General features: G+C 34.1%; 1 protein-coding gene across 1 annotated transcript; it reads left to right on the top strand.

Annotated features, from left to right (window-relative positions):
* Positions 1-22,788: 22,788 nt before the first annotated feature.
* On the top strand, positions 22,789-24,875 carry LOC131068288 (uncharacterized). The gene has a single exon (XM_058003456.2). It carries the CDS (start codon positions 23,215-23,217, stop codon positions 24,634-24,636), a length of 1,422 nt encoding a protein of 473 aa, XP_057859439.2. The 5' UTR covers positions 22,789-23,214; the 3' UTR covers positions 24,637-24,875.
* The last annotated feature ends 594 nt before the right edge of the window (positions 24,876-25,469 follow it).

Genomic DNA, 25,469 nt, shown 5'->3' with positions numbered 1-25,469 from the left:
CTGATTACTTTAATATCACTTGATCGCTTTGGTTGATTCCTAAATTGTCATGTTTAGTCTTGAGGAAGATGATACGGCTGTGATTCCATTCATATACTCCTTTTAAACTTGTTTTGTGACTTAGTGTTGGTTTGGTAAATGAAAATTATTTAATCCTCAGGGGAAGAACAGTGAAAACAGAGCTGTAAATCACCTGGGCTTAATGGTGGAGCTCTTTGGTATGATGCCCAAAAGAGTTTCTCTTCTTGGCAAGCTCTGTGCCAATTTTTTCGACTAAAATGGTAATCTAAAAGGGTACAGTAGATGACAATTTCGACCATCGATCGATTTTCTCCAAGAGAATTTTGGGTTTGCTGCAAAGTATGCAGATGATTTTAACGATTTTCTTGGTCTTCTCTTGGATTTTAGCGATTTTCTTGTTCTTCTTTTGGATTTTATACCAAAAAATCGATCTACTGCAATGCAAGCCATTCTCGATGGTGAGCCCCGTCTTTTGAGTTGATTGATTCCACAATTTACATTCTTTTATACATATAAAATTTTCTTCTGTTTAGTCAAGATGAAAATGCAATCATAGAATAATCTTCAATAGTTATTAACATTTGGTATCATAGCTGTTAACATTTGAATTTTACTAAATATTTATGTTTAAATATGTTGGAAAGATAATATAATTTATAGTTTATCTAGTATATATATCAGATTTATAAATAGGAAAGAGTTAAGCATTGATAAATCAAAACGCCATTTTAAGAAGTTAAATATGAATATATAGCACACTTAGTTTAGGGAACAACAATAAAAAATAGTGTTGATGCAAGAAGATTTATGATAAGAATTTCGTCCTTGAGAGTTACACTACAACTCTAACCCTTCATTTTGAATCTTTTAAGAACTATTTATCGTACTAATTTTTGGATTGCTTCAACTCATTCCTAGACAACTCATTCATATATAAAGATAAATAATAAATTAAACCATTGATTTCTCCCAATACATATACCTTAAATGAAGGACCATGAGTCCACTATTGACTCCAAGTTCCTTGAATTCAATAGTCATATTTAAAAATATATAAATAATAGGATTAATCTTAGATCAATTGTACATTGAGATTAAATCTTGAATATTGAAGATAAATAATTAAGAAAATATTAGGTTAAAGCATTCTATTATTAGTCATGAGGAGACTCTATATTATTTATCTTTCATTGTGTTGGTTTTATCCTCTAATGGTTTTGTAAGCTTTCTTCTCATGTGATTCGATGTAATGTTGTTGACCATATTCTATCATTCCCTTGGTAGTGTCATAGTGCACTTTGGTTAAAGGGTGTTGTTTAGTTTCTAAAACATCATATGTGCAATCATGAGTTATGGTATGTGTATGTAGTGATTATAATAGAAAAAATTGGTGGCCTATATGTGTTCATTAATTTCCTAATATAAAAATTGACATAGTAGAAATTCACTTTGATAATTTAATGGACGGTTTTAGTAGGGAATATGTACATGATAACTAATTTCGAAAGGTATATGAAGAAATTCTAGCACAAGAAATATCAAAGATATAGAAATCTTTAATATAAAAAATGATTTACCATATAAAGTAGAAATATTGAGTGTGTCAATGACATAAATGTTGGCCAGTTGGAGGAATTGATTATGTGTTGCATTGATGTTTTGTCATTGATGTCAACACTAGCTGTTTTGGATGTTTTACCGGCACCCTTCTGATCCTGGTAGGATGTTTGGTTTTTGGTTGGATATGATCTGGTATGCTCCGGTATGTTTGGGTTATGGAATTGACTTATTCATGCTACTCATGTTCATGTTCAGTCAGTTGGTTTTGGATTTGGTGATTGGATGCTATCCTGTTTGCTAAGAAGCTAAGAAGCTTGGTTTGTGGTTCCAGTGAGGGTTTCACCGGTAGAGTTTTGATAAAGATCTTTGATAATATGCATAAGTGGTGTTGGTGCGGCTTCTGGTGGAGTTTAAGGATGTTGATGGTGATCATGTTCGAGACTTGGCAGATTGAGATGATTGCTTTAGCATGTGGACCTAAATTGGGTCCTGGTGTTATCTAGGTTATGGACCGACTTAATGTAACATGTGGATTGGACCTCTCAATGTGTTTTCGGGATGTCTTATGGGCTGGATATTATTTGTTTGGTCTCTGACCGACATGTTTTGTAATTATGTAATTATTTTATTGTTTGGTGGTCGACCTTATTGTTTATGGTCGAGAGTTTGTATATATATGATGTAAGATCTCATTGTAGATCATGGGAATGAGATTGGTGTAGGAGCAAATAATGTAGTAATCATTTAGGTAGAGGATTTGGTCGATCATTGGTGATCGAGTTGGGTTTATGTAAGAGGATTTAGTCCTCCAGTATTGAGCTTAATCAGAACTATATTCAGGCATAGGAGATGTTGTCTTTGTAGTTCATTCATTTCTCTGAATTGTAGTATGGATCTCTATGTAGTCAGTGAGACTCCTTTTGTGATGAGCAATGCGCTCTAGTTTGTTGGCCTTCCTGCAAGTGCAGTCCCCTCAATTGTAATTCACATACTTACTGCAAAAGTATTATCTAATTGTGGGTAGGCTTCCCACCATGGTTTTTCCTTTTACCGAGTTTTCCACGTATGAATCTTGGTGTCATGTGGATGACATTTATTATCTAATTATTGTTTATGCTTAATTGGTTTATTTTCTATTTCGGTATTTGGTTTAAGCATTCTGGTATTGATCTTTTAGGTTCCGGTATTAAGCTTTTAATTGCTAAATATTCCGGTAATGCTAAATATTCCAGTAATTTGTGACAACTAATTCACCCCCCCCCCCCATCTCAGTTGTCTTCTAGTTAGTTGAACTATCTAACAATAAAGGCTTCTACTAGTGATGGATACATGTACATTCAAAGTGACGAGTCACTTTAGCATAGATAAATTAATGGCTTATTATGACAAAGGAATGTGATTCAGCCTAAAAGTTAACAAGTAGTAGTATTTTTTAGAACTTGTAGATTAATTCAAGTTAGTAAATTTGAAACAAGGAAATAAGCAATGTAAGTGCCTTTTTTTATAACCACAATGTATACACCTAAAAATAGTCTAAAGATAATTAATTGAATAAGCAATTATTTAATTAATCCTCCTTCCCAATTTAATTGAATTCATAAACAATTTGATTAGATTCTCCCATTCATCTACCTATTAATAAATCTAAGGATTTATTTAATAAGTTCATTTCAATAATCCCCTTTAGTTAATTAATTCAAATTAATTAATTTCCCCCATCAAATTCACTTCTTCTAGAATCCCCTAATTAATTAAAACAAATCAAATTCATGAGTTGTTGAAATTAATTAGCCTTTTCCTATTATTTGAATTTTTAAATTCAAATTCTCCTAACTTCTAACCACCTAACCCATTCCATCTAACCACATGTCCCCTTTCCTTGAACACTTTGCCCTCTCATGAGAAAAGCTTTGTGACACTTGTCACTAAGTGTTCCCTTTCATCCATCCTCTTCTAGAAGCCTCTTGACACTTGTCACCATAGAGATGACAAATGTTCCCTTTCATCCAACATCTTCTAGAAGTCTCTTGACACTTTTCACCATAGAGATTGCAAATGTTCCCTTTCATCCAACCTTTTCTAGAAGCCTCTTGACACTTCTCACCATAGAGATGACATTGTCCCCTTTTATCCAACCCCTTCTCCTACCAACCTCCAATTGTTCCCTTTCATCCAACCTCTTTTCCAACCTCCTCCAATTTCACCATTGATATCTTTAGACTTAATCTTGACCGTTGATTCCTGCCACCTCACCCTTGGCCTTGGAAATCCTATAAATAGACCCCATTTTGGAGCTCAAAGGATCCATCTCATTCATCCGATCACATTTGCATTTCAGACATTATTACTATAGGCATATGCAAATCTTAGTTTATCATTTGAGAATTGTTATCATAGCTTAATTGCATCATTTTAGCATATTTTCTAGCATAATCATAGAATCATGTAGCTTAATCATTATCATTGCTAGCTTAAATGCATCATCATCTTAAATCCTCCATCTAGGTGTAGTCAAGTCACTGGAATTGCTAACCAGATATGAGAGCAAATTTATATTCACATTTATTAGGAGGCGATAGATCAATTAGCCATGATTTCATAAGTCTTTGTTTATATTTGGTAATCATTCTTGTAATGATCTATTGAGTGTTTTTGTGTTGCTACTATAGGTACACAGGTCCACACTTCATAGATACATGGCATTTTGGCGCCCACCGTGGAGCCGAAATTATCATTTTTGGCCTCTCAAGCTTCAACAAACATTCATCTCTGCCGGGTCTGAATCAGAATGTTGTACAAGTCCCTTTCTGGCCTAGTACGACATGCTTTGTGAGCTGGAACGACAAGAGATCCTAACTCGTACGAGCCTTTGGTAAAATTTCAATGTCGTACTATATATCATCCTAACTCGTACGATCTCTCATCTTGACTTGTACGAGTTGGTAAAGTGTGTCGTATGACACTCTACTTCTGTGATTTTTAAATTGACTACATTTTAAGGGTTTTGATGCTTTAATTGATTACTACTAATGTTAACCCTGACTTGTTTGTGAAATTTTTGGCAGCCTAACTGGTTTTTGCAGAACGATTTTTGAAGATACGCTAGCCAAAGACTTGTTTCAACCAAACACATCATGACTACTAATACGTCTATTTTATAGGTTGCCTAAAAACAATTCAACTAAACTCTATGTCTTCTTTAATCTTCCTAGGCACACTTGATTTTGCTAAAGGAATGAACAATCATGTATTTTGTGTTTTTGATGATAGGCGAGTATGCTCTCACCTTTCTTAGGTGATCAGAAAGATAGACTCATAATTTGCTTTCATTAGTGCATATCTTTAGTAGGTCTGCCCTCTCGAGGAGCTAATAACTCTTAAAGCCATTACGACCGGTGAGAGGGGAACAACCTAAGTGGGAACGGATAACGCCAAGTAATCCAACCCACTATAAAATAAATGTGATTTGATGAAAATCAAGTCAACGACAATTCTCGGGAATAGCTCTCCTCCATACCTTCGGGATATCAAACCTTGGTTTTCAAGGCTGGGAGACCTCTTAATTGTGTATTACACCTCGACATACCAAACAAATCCCTTACTAGTTCTGGTTAAATTAGAAGCTACCCGATTCACCTCCGAAAGGGTGATAACCTTTGTGAGAGAGAGATAGTAACTCTCCCAAGACACTTGCCATGTCGTGCCCCCATTAGCGTTTGGAGTCAGATAATACGATGTTGAGAATCCATTGCTTGAGACTCAACAGTTGTATTCTGATTAGCTATTGGGTGTGTACCTAAGCTTGCAAGAAAAGGATTTCTCTCCTCAACCAACTTCCTTAGGGTTTATCATGCTTGGAGTCACTTATCACATCATGTGGTTGTTGTATATTCATCCCTAAATTGAAAAATCAGACTTCTAAAATTGGAAAACAGAGGCAAAACATTAAACTTCATTGATCAAAATTCGACCAAACAAATAGTTTTTATCCCTGCTTTGTTATCTTTCGTACAAGTCAGGTTCTTTGTCGTAGGAGCTAATAATTTATTGTATGGGATTTATCTTTTGTCGTATGGCTTAGTAAGGTTTGTCGTATGAGTAATCTGTTTTATCGTATGGTTCAGAAAGTATTGTCGTACGAGTCTCTACTATTTCACATGAAAATCTCAGTTTGTTGTATAGTCTGGTATCTCTGGTCATTTGGGATTGGGTATTCTATCATACGAGTCTCTGTATTTGTCAGTCTAGAGTGCTTCTTGCATGCCTTTTTCGGATTTGTCATTTCTGCTTGATCAATTTGCAGTAAGAATAAACATATGTTATCTATCGCTTTGTGCTTAAATTGTCTTCTTGGATTGCTTGGTCAAGTTATCATTCATCAAAATCAGACTCTAGAACATAAACACCTCAATATTTTCAAGTGCTTACCCTCAACAAGTTCAAGATCTAAACATCTTAAAGTGCATTATCACCCTATTTGATAAATTGATCACTCAAACATAGTTTCTCATTAGGATCTATCATCCTCTATCATGAAACTGAAACGTTTGTTCAGGACAATCTTGTCCCACATCGTAGGATATATCTTTCCTATTGGATTTGGTTCTTATCAAATCAGCATCATTGCACTCCAAAACCGAAGATCAAAAAACTTGCAAACTTTTAAACACTTGAATTATCTTTGCATGTCCTATCATTCTAGCGTATCTACACTAACAATTGATCACTTATCAAAACAACATTTAGACAATTGAACCCCTGAAACGGAAACAGAAACATTTGAAATAGCTAAAAATCATATCAACATGACATACCAAAGCAAAATACAAGTGACAAGACAGCATATCAAAGCAATCAAACAAGTCCAAAATCAAAATCCAACTATGCCAAAATCTCACAAGGATTCAAACACATCTCCAAAGAAAAGTGGTTCTTTTATGCAACTCTTAAATATGTCCCTAAAGGATTTGGATAAAGAAGATCAAAATCGTACACCTATGTCTAGCAATGGCTCATCCCCCCATAAACAAATTGACTCTCCAAAGGCATATATTTCTACACCTCTTGAAAGTTGGCAAGAAATTCTATAGCATCATCACCAAAGAACACATCCAAAGATGAAGTTCCCCAAGGGATATCCATGATTGCCATCAAGCCTATTTCAGAGGATCCTATTCAAATCCCATCTCCTTCATATCCAAGCATTGATTCATTGCAAAATCCCCATAACCCTCTCTTGTAAATTGAAGCCCTCATTCATAGAATGCTTGTTAAACGAGCCCTAATAGATGGGGGAGCTGGCTTGAACATTTTCTCTTTGAGTCTTGTCCGTGCTCTAGGATATTCAGAAGATGTAGATGATTTCCGGAAAAGGATAAAAATCAAAGCCTATGGTGAAGAAGAGCATTCCTTTAAAGGAATTGTAGTATTACCCCTCAAAGTAGGACCTTTACAGAAAGACACAACATGCCAAGTTCTAGACTTGGACCTACCCTACAGTATACTCTTGGGAAGACCATGGATACAGGACATACAAGCTATTACATCAACATGTCATCAATGCTTAAAATTTCCATACAATGGATAGGAAATCACAATATCAGTAGACTCAAATCCATTGCAATGTTGTAATAATCTGAAATCAGATCAAGAGGTCATTGTTTCACATAACAGAGAGGCAGCATATTCAAGCACACAATCAGAAGAACAATCATTTGCATCAATTTTGTCAAACATGGAAAAAAAAATGTAGCTAAGAGAACGAGGGACCGAAAAATATTTTCTATCATGGAAAAACAAACAAGAGCAACTTGAAATTGAAAGGGAAGAAGAAGATGTAGAAGTCGATGCAATTCACACGTATGCAAAACAAACGTTAGGAACTAGCCTACTTGAATCAGAATCACATTCAGACGACATGGACTTAACCGAGGACGATCAAGAGTTTCTTATGCAAGGTCATTCTAATGAGAGTATCGTTCTAGACATGGAAATACATATTGAAAGCTCTGATATCTCTATCATGACCCCAAATATCTATGAAACAATTCAACATGAGGATCCTCTATCCTTAATCTCTCCTGAACCTATGGACTGGGAAAATGAAGGACATACTGCCATTGATACCTTTCCTAATGACCAAGCCATATCCTTATATCTTAATGAAATCAAACCCGCAACAACTTTCACCAGGGATTTCACTAACATATCTTCCAGTCAAGTGGGTGTTAAATCTCCTAGTCGCAAAAGTGAAAATCAAGAAAACAATATCAGGTATAATGTTGAAAACCATTTATTGGCAACATTAGACTAGGAAAAAGTAAAAATAAAGGATGAATCTAATGGTAAAAACCTCCTCGAGGCACCGGAGGATGGGAGATTTGACACCTTACCTGAATTTTATCAAGAAAGGTCATCCATTTTGATAGAACCAATAGAGGCAATTATCATTGGCACAATTGATCTACATCCAACAATCTCTTTATCAAAACTTGCAAGACAAAAATATTGGGAACTCTTCAAAAGAAGGCAAATCAATTTTACCTGTTCATATGCAGACATTCCAGGGTTCGATCCGTATCTTACAATACATCACCCAAATATCAGTCCGAGAGAAGATATCAATAATAGAACACAACACGGATCAGGAGAAGGTATTCTCTTCATCACACCACAAGGTCATACAATCCCAAAAGCATACAAATTAAGCTTTCCATGCACCAACAACACAACAAAATATGAAGCTTTGGTTATAGGTATCAAAATGGCTATAGAATGGAACATTACACAACTTCAAGTCTTTGGAGACTCTCAGCTCATCATTAATCAGATTAATGATGACTATCAAACAAAGGATGAAAAATTAATGCCTTATAAAAAAATGGTTCATGATATCAAGAAATACTTTTCAGCAAATAATGATAACAAAGCAGTAGACGCCATGGCTACACTTGCTTCTCTCCTTCAGACACAGGAAAACCAACAATGTTATGAATTCCTGGTGGAAGAATTGTTTTACCCCGCCCATAATTTTCCTGATTCCAAAACTATCAGTCACCTTGTGGGGCATGATTCCTCCCACTATGGCCAAACTTACACATACCTAAAAGATAACGCCTTACCTCCCAACTTATCGAAGAACCAAAAGAGAAACTTTATTTGCCAATCCTCCCATTTTACTCTCGTCGCAGATACCCCATTTAAATGAGGTCTAGATGGTACTCTTTTAAGATGTCTCGAACAAGAAAAATCTGAGAAGGCCTTACGTGAAGTCCATAATGGCATTTGTGGCACTCATTCATGTGGTCTTACCCTTTCAAAAAAACTCATACACTTGGGCTATTATTGGCCGACTATGGAACAAGATTCTTTTCAGATAGCTAGAACATGCAAACAATATCAAATCCATGGGAATTTGATTCATGAACCAGCACAAGAACTTCACACTTTAGCAACATCTTGGCCTTTCTATCAATGGGGACTTGATCTAGTAGGAAAAAAAATCCTTCTTCATCTAATGGTCACAAATTCATCCTTGTAGCTACTGAATATTTCACAAAATGGATTGAGGCAGTACCTCTCACAAATATCACATGAAAACAAATTGCTGCATTTATCTTGAACTACATCATCTATCGCTATGGAATACCCATGACCATTATCACTAATAATGGATGACCATTCAAGAATCAAGATGTACAATAGCTATGTGAGAGATTCAAGATCCAACACATATTTTCCACACCCTACTATTCACAATGGAATGGGAAAACAGAAGCATCAAACAAAACTATTCTGAAAATCCTCAAAAAGATAGTGAATGATGCTAGAAAAGATTGACATATTCAATTAAACCTTGCTCTATGGACCTACCATACTAGTATTCGCACACCAACACGTGCCACACCTTTCTCTCTTGTTTATGGATCAGAAGCAATACTACCAATAGAAGTAGAGATACCTTCTCTACAAGTATCATTAAAAGCTCTCATCCCAGATGAAGAACAACGAACATCTAGACTGCAAGAGTTAGAACTGATCCATGAATGAAGACAAAATGCCTTTGATCATTTAAAGGTATATCAAAAAAGAATGTGTTAGAGCTATAATCACAAGGTCAAACCATGAATTTTTCAAAGAGGAGAACTAGTACTAAAGGAAAATCCATGAAACCAGTCAGATCGAGAAAAGAAAGGAAAATTTGAACCAAATTGGTTAGGTCTGTTTGTGGTCACAATAGTATTTGGGTTAGGAGCATATTAGCTATCAACACAAGATGGGGATCAGCTCGAGGAACCCATCAATAGAATGCATCTGAAGAAGTTTTATGTCTGAAAAAACAGAAAATCCAAAAATAAAAAATAGTGAAAAAGCAGAAAAATCCAAAAAAAAGTGAAAAGCAGAAAATACAAAAACAGTGAAAAATAATAAAAAAATTAAAAAAATCAAATATGAGAAAAAGTGCAATAAAAACAGATGGTGAAAACCTAGCAAACAGGCACTATCTATCAGCTAGCTCTTCCATCTATTAGTTCATGCATCTTTCCTCTTGCATTCATTTTCCATCAGCGTTGTTCATATACATCATGAAGCCTTTGTACATATGCAGGCATCCCAACTCATCTCTCACCATGGTTTGGATCATTGGGTATATCATAACGAATTTGTTTCTAGGCTTGGGGCAAAATCCTGCACTTAGCTGGGGGCAAAACTTTTGATCAATTATGAGCTTAATCAAATAGGTAGAACAAATGGTTAGACAACTCTTATCAAGCGAAAACTGTGACATATCCAACATTGAACACAAGATCAAATTATCAACCATCAAACTATCACAAAGTCAGTCTAAGCACATCACACGCTTTTCAATGGATTATGATTTTAACATGATTGTTCAACTTTTCTATAATTGATTTTCACTATCATGATTTCTGAGTGACTCCAGGATGTCTTTGACTAGAGGAACAAGGAAGGAACATGATATTTTTCTTGTCTACTATCTTTAAATTAATCATTAATATGTGCAAATTTGTCTCAAGACATGATCATTGGAGTATCATCGAAGACATTTCCGATTTGCGTATTGAAATGGTTAATACTGCTTGTTTTATGCAAGCAACACTCAGGTCATCTTGGTTTAATTATACCTCGATGTTTGTGCTAACTTGCAATATCAAAATCCAAGAAAATAGTGCTCAGGTCATCATGGTTTAATTATACCATTGATGTTTGCACTCACTTCCCACATTCCAAAAGCTCAATGATGACAAAAAGCAATAATCTAGTGACTGGTCCAATCATAGCTTTGCATTTCATTAACATCCGCATTAGCATTTAGCTTGCATTTCATTCTTGCATGGGATCACAAGAGCTCCTCTTATCCAAGGTCAAATCTATCACAAGAATCATCAATGTATTATCATAGGTGTATACACAATCAGAATGATAACTCATCTCTCTCCAAATATCATCAACCCACTACAAATCTTATGCTACCCCTTCAAACATACCAACATCAGTAAATCTAAATCATCCTACAACCTGATATCAACAAACTGTTAGTTCTTTATCCAATCAACCTTATCCATTCTATCAATCGATCGCATCTGATCTATTTTATCATGTCTTATACATGATGTATCTTTCTTGAAACTAGATGCTTCTGATCAAGTCTTATACATGATATATCATTCCTGAAACCAGATGCTTCTGATCATCTTTGTCTTATACAGGAGGTATCTTTCCTGAAACCAGACTAAATCTAGATCTTATCAAATCTAATCAATCTTATCTTGTCAATCAAGATTTATCAAACCCTATCAATCATCATGATCAAATAACTCGCACTTTCATCAATCAATGTTGCATAATCGAATCTTTTCTAATCAGGACATCAATTTCACAATTATCCAACTACTCCAAAAAATCAATTATCTCAATTGATCTCCCGAGGGGGCATCATCATACCAGAATCTATCAACCAAGAGCTCGGGCATCCTATCAAATCAATATCATCATCAAAAGGAAATTATTCTTTGAATCAACGCGTAATCACACCTCGCTTCAAAGAGGGGCAAAATGTATACACCTAAAAATGGTCTGAAGATAATTAATTGAATAAACAATTATTTAATTAATCCTCCTTCCCAATTTAATTGAATTCATAAGCAATTTGATTAAATTCTCCCATTCATCTACCTATTAATAAATCTACGGATTTAATTAATAAGTTCATTTCAATAATCCCCTTTAGTTAATTAATTCAAATTAATTAATTCCCCCATCAAATTCACTTCTTCTAAAATCCCCTAATTAATTAAAACAAATCAAATTCATGAGTTGTTGAAATTAATTATCCTTTTCCTATTATTTGAATTTTTAAATTCAAATTCTCCTAACTTCTAACCACCTAACCTAACCATTCCTAAACCTAACCCATTCCATCTAACCACATGTCCCCTTTCCTTGAACACTTTGCCCTCTCATGAGCAAAGCTTTGTGACACTTGTCATTAAGAGTTCCCTTTCATCCAATCTCTTCTAGAAGCCTCTTGAGACTTGTCCCCATAGAGATGACAAATGTTCCCTTTCATCCAATATCTTCTAGAAGTCTCTTGACACTTGTCACCATAGAGATGACAAATGTTCCCTTTCATCCAACCTCTTCTATAAACCTCTTGACACTTGTCACCATAGAGATGACATTGTCCCCTTTTATCCAACCCCTTCTCCTACCAACCTCCAATTGTTCCCTTTCATCCAACCTCTTTTCCAACCTCCAATTTCACCATTGATATCTTTAGACTTAATCTTGACCATTGATTCTTGCCACCTCACCCCTGACCTTGGAAATCCCATAAATAGACCCCATTTTGGAGCTCAAAGGATCCATCTCATTCATCCGATCACATTTACATTTCAGGCATTATTACTATAGGCATATGCAAATCTTAGTTTATCATTTGAGCATTGTTATCATAGCTTAATTGCATCATTTTAGCATATTTTCTAGCATAATCATAGAATCATGTAGCTTAATCATTATCATTGCTAGCTTAAATGCATCATCATTATCATCTTAAATCCTCCATCTAGGTGTAGTCAGGTCACTGGAATTGCTAACCAGATCTAAGAGAAAATTCATACTCGCATTTATTAGGAGGCGATAGATCGATTAGCCATGATTTCATATGTCTTTGTTTATATTTTCTAATCATGCTTGTAATGATCTATTGAGTATTTTTGTGTTGCAGCTACAGGTACATAGGTCCACACTTCACAGATACACGACACATAAAACCACGAGAAAGCAATTTCCATGGATTTTTATGGAGGTTTTCATATTAGTAGGTGTGGGCATGATTGCATATTTGTTGTAGTTGAAAATTTTAGTAAATTATGTATTCTAACTACTTGTAAATAGACTACACAAGGAAATAAAAAATTATTATTTTTTTAAATAATGTAATAGTGTACTTTAGGCTTCCTAAGTCAATAATTGTTGATAGAGACATGGGATTTATTGGTTTTTATATTATGAATCATGACAAACATTGAACTAAAGAAAAATACAATCTTTCATCCACAAATAGATGGTCAAGTAGAAGCTGGTAATAAGATCTTGGTACATCCATAAATATTATTGTCATTGATGTCAAAGGAGATATTTTATTGGAGGTTAAAGAGAATATGCTAGCCAATCTCATCAAATTTTGGCACCCACTATTCAAGTTGTTCAAAATCAAATTTAATATTATTTGAGGGTTGTTTAAAATAGGCCGAGCCACTTTGAACAATCACCACTCTTGGGTGAAGAGGCATAAAGAGGGTATAAAAGAAGATGTGTGGGGGTAAGGTAATACAAAAAATTAACCTAATATCCTTCAAATTCAAGTAGATTTTTAAAGAAGAAAATATATGTTAAGAAGTTGCAAGTATATTTTACAAAGACTAAAATGATCATTATGTAACGAATAAGCAATTTATTACTTATTGTGGACACTCCTCCTAGGAAAAATAAAATAAGTTTATTATTTTTAAATCAGGTTAGCCCTCTTAGAAAGATTGCCTCTCTTGGGTGAAGAGGCATAAGGAGGGTATAGAAAAAAGATATGTGGAGGAAAAAGTAATAGAATAAATTAATGTGATACACTTCTAATTAATGTATATTTTTTATGAAAAAATTATATGTGGAGAAGTTGGAAGAAAGTTTTATGAAGAAGCCATAAATGACCATCATATTTATTGGAGAAGCAATTTTCAAGAAGGCAAAATTTTGTTCATTTGGAAGTTGGCGTCTCTTGTATCTCTAGAGGGTTGGTACCTAAAGACTTGTAAGAGAATTTTATTTTTGTGGATGCATTTGGATAGTAGATCCAAGAACTCCGTCTCTTGAAAGGGTTTTCATTTAAACCTTGTGAATCCTAGTTATTAAATCTTATTTGATTGCTCTCTTATGGTTGTTGAAATTTAATGAGTAAAATATTATCTTATACTGATTCACTCCTCTCAGTATAAGTACATTTCATCAAAAACTCTAAAATATTGGATTAATCACTTCTATACATTCAACATTATTATTATAGAGTTTTCCATTCTTATACTAACCATTTGCCATTTGAGGTATGTTTGGGTTATTTCTTCAAAGTCCACTTGATGTGTAGATTTTGATAAGAAAGATGAGAAAGTAAGAAAAGGTAATGAGGTAACTAAATCATGCAATTTAATAGAACAATTATATCAATTCAACTCAAGGCTAATAAACAAATGGAAAGAACACAACATTGAACTATCAACATAGGGAGGAGCACAAACATAAGGTAGGAGAAATTTTTTAGATTTTCCTTATAAACGAAAGGATACAAGGAAAATTAAAGTCATCTCATAATGATCTAGAAGTAATTAGATGAAATCTATATGACTGGTTTTGGGAAATATATAAAAGATCTAATTTTTAGTATTTTCCACATCTTTGTAATTTATTTTTTCTAAGGCCTTCAAATGTTAAAACTAGCCCTTGGTTTTTAAAAAGAAACATAAAATATTCTTCACTTAATCTTCTTTGTCACTTTTTATCTTTTGGACGTAAATTCCAAAAGTATCCAACGAGTTCAAATTTTACTCAATTAGCTAGGAGTTATGATCCCACAAAGGTGGGGTACCAAAATAAATATATTTTTAAATATTTTATTTAATTTAGTAGCTAATATGTACTCATTTAGCTATTTATAGACACCTAAAATTGTCCCACACCTACAAATACCAGTTTTACTAATTATTCCTCTATATTAATTATTTTTTAAAAAATTATTTAATTAATCTAGTTTTATCTCTTGAAATTAATATTATCCTTTCTTTTTAAGTTAATTATTCAAGTTCCCTCTTAATCATTTAGTCAATTGACCATTCCCTCTTTAAATTAATTAAATAATTTTATTATTTAATTAATCTAGATTATTTGCTTTAATTAAATGATCTTTATTGTCCAATTAAATTCAATTTCTATTCCCATAATTATATTATTCTTTAAATTATTTGATTATCTAATTAAGTCCTCTAAATTAAATAAATTTCATAAACTTATTTAGTCTAATTTCTCCTTCATTAATTCAAATTTCTCTTCAAATTCAAATTCAGTTCACTTCTCATTAATTTCAAATTCATTTCATGTTTTCAAAAACTCAAATGCAAATTAAATGACATTTCACTTTTATTTCCAACATCACTCATGGAAAAATTCCTAACTACAACAAACTTCTAGTTGATTACCCATTCAAACTTTTTTGACTAATCAATTTAATTAGTCAACTATTCAATCAATTTTCTTAACTAATCAATCAATCATGTTCAACTCCCAATCAAATCAGTTAACTTTCAATCAATTCTCTTAACTCCTCAATCAAATGACTTGATCTCTCGATCAATTTATTTTAATTGAATCATGTAGGCGATCTACATCGTAATCATCTCCAATCAAGTTGTCTCATTAAATCTCAACCGCTAATTGATCCTGTGTTTAAGTCAATCTCAATCATTCAACCAATCCTTTCGGAATTTATAAATTGAGCATCAACCTTCATTATCAATAATCACATTCTTTGAATTTCTGTGCATATACTTTGCAGGTATCGTGTGATTTTGAGAGACACTAATATTTTGTGCATCAAGGAATAGAAGAGAAATGGAGAGCACATATGTTGGAGTCAATATTAGATTGATTGCTTAATCATTTTGTATTGTTGTTACGATTGGATTTGTTAATTAGATTGGGTTTTGTGGTTTCTTATTAATTAGATTAGCATGATGGATTTCCCTCATATACATTTTTGTGAATCCAATGTGAATCCACGCCTCTTCTTAAATCAATACTTTAGAAGTTTTATACCTTAATTGGCTATTTTATTCAAAAATTTCAAGACTAACATTGTTCATATTAGGTTGTAGACAAGGCTATAGGGTTTCCAAATATCTCGTTATATCTCCCAAACAATGACAAATATCTCCATGATTTTTTAATTATAGGTTAAGGATCATTCTAGTAGTCTATAGCTCAAGAATCAACGTTAGATCATTATTTTTCTGTGAGATATAATAGTTTTAATATTTTTCATAAATATTTGATTTTGGCGCAAATAAGAAAAATTCAAAGTTGTATAACTACTCGTTAAGGATCCAAAAACACATCTATAGTTTGAAAATAAGCCTTGTAGCATTAGTTTTGAGTGAGATATGATATTTTAAATTTTTTTGATAAATTTTGAAGTCTGAGTGCAAATCAAAGAATTTTTCTAAAAAAATTATATTTTTGAAAATCTATTGCAATTTTACATGGATTATTTTCTTTACACTTCTGATTTTAATGTAAAATGAATTATGTAAATGTATATCCTTAAAATTTAGTTTTTTTTGTAAAGCTGCTCTCTAGGGGGCAAATTAAGGTCTTTTTCTAAAATTCTTACATGTTTGGAAAGCTCTTAAAATTAATTAGGAATATCTTCTTTGAAATTTTATTTTTGTGGTTGAAAATATTGCAGAAAAACAAAATCTTCTTTGACTAGGTACCATAGTTGCAACGATTAAAAATGCATTTTTCTAATTCTAAAGGTAAAATCATGAGTTTGTTTTCTTTAATTCTATTTCATGTTGTTTCTCAGTTCTCTCTCTTTTTCTAGATTAGGATTTTTGTGTTACTAATGTTGGATTTTTAGCATGTGGCATTCATGTGTCAAAGACTAAAACTGTTCAAACTACTAATATGTGCTCTTGTAGGTGTATCTTAGGAATGTGTTTGTGATTTAGTAGAACATATAACATCTATATTTGGTGCACTAAAATTAACATCTATTTGGACTATCCTGTGCACTTGCACTTCATAGGGTGGACCTACCGTTGTACTTAGTATCCTCCCCCTTGGCCTTCAAAATCTTGGGTGTAAGAGAAAACTGACAATGACCCCTTCCTTTTTCTTTTTTTAGGAAAGAACCTTCCTTGGTGGGAAAAATGTACTCACCCCAAGGGATGACTCTATGTGGTGCTTTCCTTCAGTATGCTATACAAAAGGTTTAGGCAAAAGTTGAGACTACTTGGCAATGTTTATCTATACTAACAATTCCCTAGTACCCACATTCATGTGAGGTATATCAAGCCCCTTTATAGGGCTAAGATAGGATCTTAAGTTCATCACTATCACATGTATGGATGTCAAGCCCTCAAAGTCCCCCCACTTATGAACTAATTATGTTTAGAATCCCAACAACCCATACTTGGTAGTTCAAGGAGTGTAGATTGTACCCCGTAGATACCCCCTATGTACCCTTCATTGTGAGATAGAAAATTCCTCAATTACAAGGTTTTCAAACCTTCAAGGTAAGAGAAAATGTGTGCTAGTGCCCTAGAGGGGAGCAAGTGCCACTTGATCTCTATCTGTCCACTTTGTCTAAGGTATATCATTGTTGCAAGGGCCCTACCAAGTAGTTTACTTTGTATCCTGAGTAGCATATGTGCTTGTATTCTAACTATTTGCAAAAATTCATTATGCGAGACCAATAGAGTCAGTCGTCATTTGGGCCAGTCAAGGCCCTTATGCATGTGACTCTAATTTTTTAGAGTATTTCAAGTCTAAAGCCATACTGTCTCTATTGTTTTCTATCTATTTGTTAGCACAATCTATCTAGACTTCCTTGAAATAAGCCAAAAAATTTCAAATCCTATAGGAATAAACAAAATTTCACATTTGTCCTATCAGATTTTTGCATTTGTCAATAACAAGTTTCGTATTTATCTATCTCAATTTGTGTATTGGTTCCTAATTGTTGTCGCATGTGACATTGATCATTGTCGCAATTGTGTTCAATCCATGTCACAATTATCATTACCCGATTTCACATTTGGCTATCAAACTAGTACCTTATAGGGTCAATTAGAATCTATCAATCGAGATCCAAATCATTTCAAAACTTGTGATCAATCGATCTCTTAGAATCTATAGGTGCATCTAGTTCCTCTTTTTAGAGTTATCTTAAATTTCAAGCAATCCAAAAATATGGGTAGATTTTTGTTGTATTATCATCCAAAATTCCAAAAAAAATCCAAAAACATAGTGTTTACCTTTATATTCATCAATGTACTCCTAGGAGTCTTTCATGACCTATACATAATCACACAGCAAGAGAAGTCAAATATGTCAAGATGTCGCTTTCAAGCATGAATAAAATCATATACCTTTGTCTAGCAATGACTCATTCCAAAGTGCTTATATCAATGCCATATCCACCTCATGTGACTCCACACCAAGTAGTAAATCCAATAATGGCATCTTTCGAGTTTACCCCCAAGGGCCATCCATAGTACAAATCCAAGCTAATCCATTTCTTTATATACAAATCCCTTGTACAATTCAGAAATCCTAGATCCAATGCCACCATATGCTCCATTCCAAGTCAAACCTACTCCAAAGAGTCTCATTCAAAAACCATTCTTATTATCCAAAGTGTTAAATCCTTCTAAGAATATCCCATACACATCCAAACTCCTACCCCTTGTCAAGAGGATAATCCAAAGTTAGAAAAAATGAGTCCTAGTATAAATCAAGATCAAGATACCATGACTCTCCAATCCAATCTATTTTTTTTATCAAAGTCCCACTTATCAAGATTCTTATGAAGATCCCCTCATCTTTTTTTATTTCATTCATGATGATCCCCTTCCATCTCAAGAGAAAAGTGTCAATACAAGTCCCATTCAATGCCCACCTCCTAAGAAAGATCATGATATCCCTTCCATCCCCTCCAATGATCCAATTCAAAATCAAGAGAAAAGCATAAAATCCAATGATCCTCTTCCAATTCAAGATCAATGTATTCCTTCATATCCATGTCATGACCTTAGTCCTCCTCAACATCTTGTTGCCCCTATCAAAGGTAGTCACGAACCACTTATTTATCAAATGGGTTCCTCCACTTTCATTTGTTCCAGTCTACTTCATGATCCTATCATTCCTTCCATACCATATCCTCCTTAAATTGGACTCACATCTTGTTTCAAAAGTAACAAGTATCCCATTGCTAATTGTTTTTGTCAAAACATGCATTATCAATGGAAAGGGTTAGGACTACATGAACAAGGTATATTAGATCCCCTTCATATCAAAAAAATATTAATTACAATGGCTCTGGGTACACAACTCACTCTCAAAACATTGGTGTTCCTGGTAAATCCTGCATTCATTCATCTAAGTCCAAGCATACACAATCCCTATCCTCTAAATATATTTTGGGCCCTTGTATCCTAGAATCAAACACTTCATTGCTTCTATCCATCTTAGGACCCTACATTCCTCCATCCACTATCCATATGACCCCTAACTCATAATCCAATTACCTTGTCATAAATCAAGATCAACAAGGGCACACATCTTTGAGCACTTTCCAACCATCTACCTACATAAACCCATCCAAAGACCTCCATATCATTCTTATTCATGCATCAATCTCATGCCCTTAGGAAGCAATTTGGATGCAAAACATAAAATCCATAAGTCCAAAAATCCATATCCATCAAAATATCATGTCCTATCTAAAAGACATGTTAAATCAAAAAAAAATTGATCCAAAAGCAAAGAGCAATATCCAAAAGGCTACAAAAGCCCTTTAAGAAAAAGGAAAAATCAAAGATTGTGGTGGATTCCTAAATCTCTTATAGAAACAATACATTCCAAAGAACCACAAAGGAAGGAAATATAAAAAACCATGTGGATTTCCAATTCACTCATAGAAGCATAATATCCAAAAGGAAAATCAAAATTGGCATCCAATCTTGTTATTCACAAGATTTGTGTAAATGGATAGAATGTAGTTCAATTTTTTTTAATTCTTGAATTCATATTTAATAGTTTACAAATCATAAATAGTATAAAAAATATTTTAAAAATTGTTAAAAAAATTTCAATTTTGGTTTATTTCAAATAAAACTTTATTTTAATAAATAATAAAATATAAATTTTATTATTTTAATTTTATAAAATACTAACTATATATATTCTATTCTATTTTAAATATAAACATTAATAAGATAATTAGATATTTATGCACTTTTCAAAGTACACCTTTTATAGTAAAAATAATAATGAATAAATTGAAAAATTGTATGTTATTAAATATGCATATTCCTCCATGTAATATAAGAATGTCAATATTTTAAAATGTATGAAATAATATAATTATATAAAGATTCAAGATTTTTAAAAAATTAAATCAAATTTTTATGAAACAAATAAACATTTAATGAAGAATTTTGCCTATTATTTTTGCTACAGGGTTATCACAGTGTTTTATGTTTTGTCTCTAAGCATCATGGGGGGAGCTAGGAAGCAGGTTGAGCCTCCAAGTTGTGAGCAGTTGAAGAAGAATCATAAGATATGGAAGCTGCTGGTGAAAGGGAATGACGCCTCTTACATTGAGAAGTTGCAAGGGGTTAACAAGGATGCCACTACTTATTTCGATAAGCACTGGAAGGATGGTACCACTGTTTTACATGGGCAGAAAATCACTGTTGATGAGAGTTTGATCGTTGAGGTCACTGGCCTTTCCTTTGATAGTATGAAATATTATAGAGACAAGACTTATACTGACATTGCATTGCAGAATTTCCCGAAATCGGACAAGGAAAAGGGTAAGATAGTGAAGAAGACAACTAGTTATTATGACATCTGTGTTCTCAAGGACATCTGGGCCCAACTCCTTAAGGTAATAATGGATTACTTTACTCTTGATGGGTGTTTCAGTAGGGTTTATGGCTACCATTTTGTATTGTTAAATCACTTCCGCCATAATGTTAGGGTTTCTCTTCCATTTTTCTTGATGTCTTCCCTTTGGGCTAGCTTCAGAGATCATAGGAAGAACCCTGTTAAATACCCTATTCTTCATGAAGGGTTGTTGGTGTTAATTGATAAGTATGTTTGGTCCCTTCCTGCCCCTTCTTCCTGTATCCCTACTTCGTCTGATGATAATACTAGTGATGGGGAGTCTAAGTATGGGGACTCCTCCTCAGATTCGAAGGACGAGACTTTCTCTCCTCCCAAAAAAGCTAAGACTGAGATTCCCCCTAAAGATAATTTTGTTAAGGGCAAGGGCAAGAAGGGTTTGAAACAGGTCGTTATTTCCTCCTCCTCTACCTCTATGGGTAATGATGCCTCTGCTTCCGATGGTCATAGAGGGAATTCTGAGAATAATAATGCTAAACAGAGAGTTAGCTCGGGACCTGGTAGCCAAAACTTTGAAATCATGCTGCTCAGAAGGACCTTCATCCTAAAAGCGCTGAGTTGAATGATAAGAGGGAGAACTATGAGAATATCTTAGGCTTGGTTTTAACGTTCATGATATTGACTCTTTTAGCCTTTTCGAGTGGATCTTCCATGAAATCAAAGAGGTCAAACTTAACCAAAGGGACTTGGGGAGCAAGCTGGAAGCTATGCCTATTCCTGCCTGTCAAGATAAACAACATGGTGATGGTCAGTTGACTAAAGTAGAGAAGAAATTTGTGGTGGATTGTGTCAACAAAGCTATTGCTGGCATTGATCACATGAAAAAAGGGTTTGAGGATTGATTCTCCATTGTTGAGGAGAATTACAAGAAAATCCAGGTTACTCTCAGGACCATTACGACCAACAGTCACAAAATTGTCAAGTAGACTACGAAGTCCATGAACATTGTGGTCTATAGTCTTGATGGTCAGGACAAGGTGCTGATCAATGTGGATGAGGACAAAGATAATACACAGGCAGAGTTTGGTCCTTACAAGTGGACTAGAGGGAACATGAAGAAGAAAGCTGCTACTCAAACTTTGAACTACAAAGAACTTAGGTCTATTGTTGACAATATGAGTCTTCTGGAGGCTAAGGTTGTTGAGACTTTTAAGAGCCTCATGTAATTCTCTATTTTTTTTGTTTTGCTGGTCGGTGGGTCTCTGCTAGTTTTTTGTAGTTAGTTTGGTTTTTTCACTAGCTCTTTGGCTGCTTTATGTATTGTTTTATCCTCTGTAGCCTATTTGGTTTTGGTTTTAGTTTGGTTGTGTTGATTCTAAATCTTTTAGAATCTTCATTGTAAAGGGTTTCAGGGCCCCTTCAAAACCTGTTTTTGCCTTAATCTAGAACATTTAATGAAGAAACTCATTTCATCCATATTAAAATAGTAATAACTGAATCAATAAATTTTAAAAAAAATTAAAAAAATTGTAGAACTATTTCACAACTTAAACCTTTCGTTTAGAATTGTTTATGAATAACCACTCCTATCAATTGGTTTGATTTAACTTATGTGAAAAGATTTCACTGACATATAAAGGACTACAATAATTAAAACCATTGAATTCTCCCAATACATGCATCACATACACTATAAATAGTGGACCATGAGCCTACCATTGACTTCATGTTTCTTGATTCCATTAATTATATTTAAATTATATCAATGATAGAGAAAAAAAAAAATAAAGATTTTTTTATAATCTACAATACCCAGAATCTCTATATATGAAAAACAAAATCTAATCAATTTGACCTTGAATTTTGAAAAAACAAAAAATGGGGAAAGATTATAGCAACCCACAACGGTAAAATTTTCAGTAACTGACTGAAAATATAATGAGTTGGCTACAAATCTTTGGTAGTCCTCTAATAGGAAGAGTTCTGGGCTTCTCATAGAACCAATTCTTAGGAAATCTTGTCTGTAGGCATTGTATATACGTTACCAGTCATATTTAAAAGTTGATCAATAATAGGTAGAATCTTACAATAATAGGCCGAATCTTACACCAAATCTATATTGGGTTCGATACTGGATTTTTTTAAGAAAAACTGAAAAAAAAGAAAAGAAAGAAAACCGCGGTACAACGGTAAAATTTGCTGTAACTCGCTGAAAAATATAATGCCTTGGCTGAGCCAATTCTTGTCTATGGGCGGTGAGAAAGAGTGAAGAAAGAGTTCTTGTCTGTAGGCATTGCATAAGTTTTGGCACCTATTTCTCATTTACTTCTATTTGGAGAAGAAAGAAAATGATCTGACAGGTACCGTTATCATTTACCCAAGCATACCCATTTGGAGGAGGAGGAAAAAAGTAGAAGAAAGAGAAAAGAGTTGGGAATGGACAAGAGCACAACAGAGGAGGAGGGCTTTGGAAATTACAGTGGAGGATACTACAGTGTTGAAATAGGTGAATCCTTCAATAGAGGGCGTTATGTGGTTCAATCCAAGCTGGGTTGGGGCACTTTCTCCACTGTTTGGCTTGCCTGGGACACCCAACTCAACAGATATGTGGCGCTCAAGATAACAAAGGGCACAGCTCGTTTTAGAGAATATGCCAATCGTGAGATTAGATTCCTCAAAGCAATAGCCAAAGGTGATCCAGAGGACAATGAGTGTGTTGTCAAATTGCTTGATAATTTCATACACAGTGGACCAAATGGGCATCATGTTTGCTTGGTTCTTGAGCTTTTAGGAGACGATTTAAGGACTCTTCTGAAGCATTATAATGGGAAGGGCATTCCATTGCACATGGTAAAAGAAATTTGCTTTCATGTCTTAAGAGGACTTGACTATTTGCATAGGCGACTTTCAATCATTCACACAGATCTCAAACCAGAAAACATTCTCTTGCTATCCACCATTGACCCAAAAAAATATCCCAAGAAGATTGGTATCCCACTTAAGAAAGATAAATCCGCCATTGCTGCAAGCTCTTCTTCTGTATCAAGTATTTGCATGACAGGAAATCAGCAGACAAGATTGAAAGAGAAGGGCATATTAGTAGACCAAGATTGTGGGAAAGCAGCAAATGATGAAGATGAGAAGTTGGGTGTAGAAGCCCAAGGTGTGAAAAAAAAGACATGGGGCAATTTCAAGAGCTTGTATGATGCCTTGGATGGAAAACCTTTACAGAGAAAAAGAGCTACTGTCAGCCCTTCTGAGAAGCGGAAATTATTGGAATCTCTTGATCTTAAGTGCAAGATAGCTGATTTGGGTAATGCTTGTGAGATCACGAAGCAATACACAAGTCATATTCAAACACTCAATTACAGGTGTCCAGAGACACTTCTGCATTCTCCATACTCTACTCCAGCTGATATATGGTCTGTTGCATGCATTGCCTTTGAACTTGCCACAGGTGCTTTCTTGTTTAATCCTCAGGGGAAGAATAGTGAAGACATTGTTGTAGATCACTTGGGGTTAATGATGGAGCTCCTTGGTGTGATACCCAAGGAAATTGCTCTGGGTGGCAAGCTTTATGCCAAATTTTTCGACGAGAATGGTAATCTAAAAGGGTACAGGAGGCTACAATGTCGACCATTGATCAATGTGCTCCAAGAGAGTTTTGGGTTTTCCGCAAAGGATGCAGATGATTTTAACGATTTTCTTCTTCTTCTCTTGGATTTTGAACCGAAAGATCGACCCACTGCAATGCAAGCTATTCTTCACCCCTGGCTTACTGGTGGGCCTCCCCTTCTTCAACCATCATCATCCCAAGAAAATGAAGAAATTATTCCACAAGACAATACAACAGTTTAATCAGTAAGAATGTAAGAGCATAAAAGAAAATGTTGTCATTTAATGTCAATCTGTCAAAGAGATCTTTAGTTATATGAGTCTGGATAAATCAAGAAATGTTGTAAGAATTTGTGAAGCAAGAAGCCAACTATGGTCTATGGGAGCATTGTTAAATATTGCCATGGATGTATGGAGTCTCCTGTTACAATTTTTTTGTATATCATTATTTTCCATATGATTTATGATATTGACAGTTAAAGTTATTCGATTGGTCATACTGAGTCTTCATTACCATAATTACTATTTCTGTTCTGTTTTTCTGTGAAATTTCTGTCATACGAGAGAAACTATATTTATGAACATTGATTCTTGGATCATTATAGGAATGTATGAGTATTTGTCGATGAAAAACTGAATTCAAGTCCATAAGCTTTTTTTCACCTTGTATAGTTCAGTCATGGATGGAGGTTTTTTTAAATTTTTTATGGGTAAATGTTTTTATTGGGAGTTATGAATCAGTGAGGTTACAAACAGAAATCTCATTCTCAACATAATCACTCGACAATAATATTCTAATAGAATTTAAATTTTAATGACAAGAATAACACCACCATATTTAAATCACGTTATGACTATGTGAATATAGATCAAATCATATACAGATGCCTTGAATATTAAATGCCATTTTTATTTGCATACAGATTATTTACAATAGATTCTGATTTTTCTAATAAGAGTTTTAATAATATTTGACTTAATTGATGGTGCACAGTGCACATATTAGCTATTTGAATTGGTCGATTCCACAATTTCCATGCCTTATGCTTACGATTTCTTCAGTCTGGACTAGGGAT

This window comes from Cryptomeria japonica, chromosome 11 (assembly GCF_030272615.1).
Source record: "Cryptomeria japonica chromosome 11, Sugi_1.0, whole genome shotgun sequence".
Taxonomy (NCBI): Eukaryota; Viridiplantae; Streptophyta; class Pinopsida; order Cupressales; family Cupressaceae; genus Cryptomeria; species Cryptomeria japonica.
This window is presented reverse-complemented; position numbering and strand designations above follow the sequence as displayed.

Bases quoted from the DNA above. Each gene is read 5' to 3' on its own strand.
- LOC131068288 (XM_058003456.2), top strand. From the start codon at position 23,215: ATGGACAAGAGCACAACAGAGGAGGAGGGCTTTGGAAATTACAGTGGA.